The sequence below is a fragment of the Orycteropus afer genome, unplaced genomic scaffold (assembly GCF_000298275.1).
Source record: "Orycteropus afer afer isolate SDZICR_OR568_19922 unplaced genomic scaffold, OryAfe1.0 scaffold00037, whole genome shotgun sequence".
Lineage (NCBI taxonomy): Eukaryota > Metazoa > Chordata > Mammalia > Tubulidentata > Orycteropodidae > Orycteropus > Orycteropus afer.
The window spans coordinates 14048647-14054075 of record NW_006921624.1 but is presented as its reverse complement, the minus strand read 5'-3'; the positions used below and the strand labels follow the sequence as shown (position 1 = coordinate 14054075).

The following is a 5429-nucleotide window of genomic DNA, read 5'->3' as shown; positions in this document are numbered from 1 at the left end:
CTAAAATTCAAAACTTCCAAATTGAGATGAACGATTGTTGGGCTTGGGCTGGGGTTTATAACCAATTCGATCATTAATCATTTGTTCTCGGTTCTTGGGGTCAATGCTAAGTCCAATGGCTCCTTCTCCATCACTGCCTCCCACAACTTCCACATCTTCCTTTTGTTTCTTGCGGGTCTGAAAGTACACAAGTTTTAACATTAAAGCAACATTCTTTTAATTAGCAAACATTTAGCACCTACTATATACCAGGCATAATAAGGAGCACTGGTAGCACAGTGCCTAAGGTGTTTGACTGCTCATCAGCAGGCTGATGGTTGAAACCCACCAGTCAGCCGCTCCCCTGAAGGAAAACAGGGCAATCTACTTCCATAGTGATACTGCCTCAGAAACCCAAGGAGGGGTCCCTGTGAGTCGGATCCGACTCGATGGCAGTGAGTTTGGGTTTTTTTGGTTTTTTTTTTAAATGAGTCAGAAGTGACTTGACGGCATGAGTTTGATCTGGTTTATATACCAGTGATAGGGTAAGAAAGGGCTATGGCCTATAGAACAGTAGAGTGAAATCGCTGGTTTCAAGAAGAAAAATGCTAGAACTAGAGATGCAGTGATAAAAGGGTAAGATCCCTACCCTCCAGGATGTCACAGTCTAATAGAGAAATAGGTAAACAGACAATTACAGGGTGATCAGAGTTATGACAGAAAGAAGCCCAGTACCAAAGAACGCAAGGAAAAGGTGAGGAACTAGGTGTGTGGTGGTGTGGAGGTTCAAAGCAGAAGGCTGCAAATGCAAAGCTAAGTGTTAGCTAGATAAGGGGGTAGAGAACAAATGGTGGGAGCAGATAAAAATGATAACCAGCAGAAGTTTACAGCTTGACCAAACCCTTGCAACTAAAAATAATACTAGAAGGTTTTGCCCTGTCTTATCTGAGTTTTGGGTTTTGTTTTCAGATAAAGAGTTTGGCTATTAAGTCACAAATAACTATAGAATTCATAAAGTTCAGATCTCAGTGTGGTCATTTCGAAAAGGGAACACTTATCCCATACCTACTACTCCCTGACTGTCAGGATGATATTAATAATAATAGTGTGCTTGAAGAGAGTGAGCAGATGTTCTGTCCAGAGTTCTTGACTAGAGGAATGTTCAAGCCCAGTATGCTGACCACTGGAATCCCTGCCATTCTTTACCATGTCCTGCTGAACTGTGAGCATTTAAACACCAACATCAAAGGAGTCCAGTGAACCAAATAAGGTACTGCTTTTTATGTGACAAATACCATGACCTTCCTGAGTTGGAGAGTAACTAACTATACACCAATAAGTACTGTTATGAAATTTCTACTCTACACAAACTCCTTTTGTGTGTGCGTGTGTGTGTGATTTAGGTGAAAGTAGCTTCCTGTAGTTACCTTTTCCCTGTGTCCTTCTTTCCTATGCATTCCTGCTCTCTTGAGCTATCTCCTTGTGCAAATACTTTCCTTCTGATCTCCATGGTTGATCATTCTAAGGATTGCACCTATCTGGTATAAATGTTCATCTTATATGGCTGCCTATTGTTTGGCTGGAAGCAACTGGAATGAGTTCCATTCTAAGTCCAAAAGGTGACTTGAGGCCATAGTCTTGGGGGTTTCACCAGTGTCTATCAGAGCAATAAGCTTGATCTTTTTTATGATTTTGAGTTTTGTTCCACAATTTTCTCCCACTCTATCCAGGATTTCCTGCACTGACTGATCCCTTTCCAATTGGTTGACAGTATCTACCCAAACATCTCTGTGAAAATAAGTTCTAAAAGGCAAAGAACCCTATTATAAGTCATGAGAAACTCTAAGAAATCTAAATGCGATCAAATCACTTCAAAGACTTCCCCTGACAACTGCTCAGGGTCAGAATCTATAGCCATGGTAGAAAAGTCAAACTAATTTCAGTAACAAAGTACCAGTTTTCTACTGGTTTCATTTTAGTTCAGGGCAAGACTATCCCTCCCTCCTAAGTTTCTCTAGAACAGATCAAACCCACTGGATAATTGCATTTAGTGAAAGACTGACTCAATAGTGAGCTGACGCTGCAGAGTCAAAGTTCAGTAAGCCAGCATTTTATGGCACTCATTACAACTGAAGTATAAACCACACTTATAGCTCATCCTTAATAAAAAGAAAAAAAAAATGATGACTAGAATCTGCTGGCGTGAGGAAAAGGAGAAAGAAATCAGTTATCAGTCTTAATAAGCTCTTATGATACATAGTAAAGCCATCACCTCCATGGATGCATGGACGATGTAATGCCCCCTGCCATACGGTCTGAAATGTCTACTAGGATAGCAAATGAAAGCAGACTTGTATTGAGTCCCTCCTATGGATGTGGTATTGTGAGGAAAAGATACAGAGATATACTAATTCTTGCCTTCAAGGAGCTTATGGTCTACTGAGGGGAAAATAGACACATCGTTACAACAGACAGTGACGGTACTTATGAGAGAGGTTAGCACAAGGGAAGGAAGCTGAACCTAACTCAGCTAGGGACAGGGGGCAAGAAAGACTTCTGAAAGGTGCAGAGTTCCAAAGTGAGGAGTTAGCCTGGCCACAAAGAAGAAAAGGGCATTTTAGGTACAGGGAAGAGATGAGCAGGGGCCAAATTACAAAGGGCCTTATATGCCATGCTAAGGAATGTGGGCTTTATCCTGAAGGCCACTACACTATTTAAGCCTTATTTATAGGCATCTAATACTGTAGAGTGAAGTCACATTTAAGAGACCCCCAAGACTATGACCCCTAGTTACCTTTCAGGTCTAGAACTGAACTCACTTCTGTGGCTTCCAGCCAAACAACAGACAGACATATAAGGTGAGCATTTACATCAGGTAGATACGTAGCTATCAATTGTGGGAGAACAGAAGGGCAGTGTTTGCACAAGGAGAAAGCTTGAGGGGCAGGAATGCACAGGCAAGAAGCCGGAAGAGGTAACTACAGGGAGGAAGTGGGAAGAGAGCTATTATTACATTGTGGAGATTTGCAGTCACTGTCATGAAACAAAATGTGTATGAATAGCTGTATGGAAAATATTGCTCCATAAGCTTTCATCAAAATCACAATAAAAATTAAAAAAAAAAAAAAATACATATTGAGCTCCTACTATATGCTATGGAAGGAAGACTGGGTGATCTACTTCCGTAGAGATACCGCCTCAGAAACCCAAGGAGGGGTTGCTATGAGTCAAATCGACTCAATGGCAGTGAGTTTGGTTGTTTTTTTTTTTCCCCACTATATGCTAGATGTCAGGAGGGAGCTCTGGTGGTATAGTGCCTAAGGCACTTGACTACTAACCAGAAGGCTGATGGTTCAAATCCACCAGCCACTCCTCGGAAGAAAAGTCAGATAATCTACTTCCGTAGAGATACTGCCTCAGAAACCCAAGGAGGGGTCGCTATGAGTCAGAGAAGACTCAACAGCACATAACAACAAAAACAACAGATGTCAGGAACCCAATGGTGGGTCTATGGCCATACCACCCTGAACGCACCCGATCTTGTCTGATCTTGGCAGCTAAGCAGGGTCGGGCCTGGTTAGTACTTGGATGGGAGGAACCCAACGGTGAAAAACAGATACAATCCCTGCAGTCAAGGTTCCTTTTATAAATGATCTTACAATAACCACATAAATAATTGAAAATCATAATAACTATGAAATAAAAGACTAAGGTGCTTTGCAAGAGTCTAATGGGATGGAGGCAGTAGGGATAAGAATGACACACTAGCCTGGACAGGGTCATAAGAACCCTCTCAGTCTCAGGTGATACTCAAACTGAGATATGAGGAAACGGGCTCTGCAGGCAGAGAAAATATCAAGTGCAAAAGCCAGGAAGTGACACAGAGTTGTCATGTTCAGGAGAATGAAAGAAAGCCAGTGTGCCTGGGGAGTGGATGGCAAGGCAAAGAGTGGCAGGAAGTGAAAATGGAGAGGGCTAGAACATACACAGTCTGATAGGCCATGGTAAGGAATTCAGATTTTATTCAAAGTGCAGGAAACCACTGATGAGTTTTAAACAGGGAAAATAAGATGATCTGAAATATGTTAAAGATCACTCCAGCTACCTGATGGAGTGAAGAGACAAAAATGGCCGTTGGAAGACCATTTAGGAGACTTATCGAAATAGTACAGGGCGAGATGATGGTTACTTGAACTAGGGCCATAACAGGTGAAAAGATAGGAATAGATTCTAGATACCTTCTGGAGGCAGAATAAAAGGATCTAGGGATGGACTGACTAAAGGGTGAGAGAAAGAAAGGACTCAAGAAAACTCCCAGGTTTCTGACCTGAGCAGCTGGGCAGATGATGGTACCATGTACTGAGGTGGGGAACTCGGGGAGAAACTGATCTGAAGGAGAATTGAGTCTGTTTTGGAACACGTTAAGTGTAGTAGGCTGAATAATGGCCCCAACGATCTCAGGTCCTAATGCCTGAAACTGCAAATGTTATACCTTGTATGAGCAAAGGGTCTTTGCAGATATGATTAAGTTAAGGATCTTGTGATAGAGAGATTATCCTGGATTATCTGGGTGGCCATAAATGCACTCACATGTATCCTCATGAAGAGGCAGAGGGAGATACCAAAAACATTAAAGGAGGCAGCGTGACCCAGAAGCAGAGACTGGAGTGATGAGGCCCTAAGTCAAGGATGCCAGCTGCCACCAGAAGCTGGATGAGAGCCAAGGAACATATTCTACCCTGGAGATTCCTGAGGGAGTTGGTCTAACACATAGATTCTGGTCGCATAAAACTGATTTCAGTCTTCTGGCTTCCAGAACCGTGACAGAATAAAATCCTGTTGTTTTAAGCTACCAAGTTTGTGGCAATTTGTTAAAGTAGCCACAGGAAACTCACATATTAAGTCTGAGATGCCTGTAAAACATCCAAACACAGAATTCAAACAGTCAGCGACGGCACATAACAACAACAACATTAGTATAAGAGTCTGGAGTTCAGAAGTTACTGTTTTAAATATTCCCATTAGCAGTCCAAACCCACCAGGCATTCCTTGGAAGGAAGATGGAGCAGTCTACTTCTGTAGTGATACTGCCTTGGAAACCCAAGGAGGGGTCGCTATGAGTCGGGTCCAACTCGACGGCACATAACAACACAAGGGTTGCAAGGTCATACTCCTACCTCCAGGTCCTTTCGAATGCTCTCAAACTCCTCAATGTCATCAAGCTTCAGTTCCAGGCGAGTTGGTTTTCGTCGCAGCATAATGAAAGCAACACCAGGGACCAGCACCAGCAAACTATTAGCTGTTAAAAACAGCAGAAAGGAAAAAGAACTGGAGAGGATGATTCCTGGATACAAAGATAAAAATGATGTATACACGTGTGCTAAAGTGAATGGTGGTACCAAAAATTCATTTGGATTCACACATAGACTTTTTTTTTTTTTTTTTTTAAT

General features: G+C 42.2%; 1 protein-coding gene across 1 annotated transcript; it reads right to left on the bottom strand.

Moving 5' to 3' along the window:
• CDC26 (cell division cycle 26) lies at positions 1–5261 on the bottom strand. The gene is made up of 2 exons (XM_007936703.2): positions 5157–5261; positions 1–177 (listed from the first exon to the last, which is right to left on the bottom strand). The coding sequence occupies exons 1-2, from the start codon at positions 5235–5237 to the stop codon at positions 1–3; spliced, it is 258 nt and encodes an 85-aa protein (XP_007934894.1). The 5' UTR covers positions 5238–5261.
• Between the last annotated feature and the right edge of the window lie 168 nt (positions 5262–5429).

Coding starts and splice junctions, on each gene's coding strand:
- CDC26 (XM_007936703.2), bottom strand. CDS start 5,237: ATGCTGCGACGAAAACCAACTCGCCTGGAACTGAAGCTTGATGACATT. Junction 178..5,156: donor GCATTCGAAAGGACCTGGAG/GTAGGAGTATGA, acceptor GTGTACTTTCAG/ACCCGCAAGAAACAAAAGGA.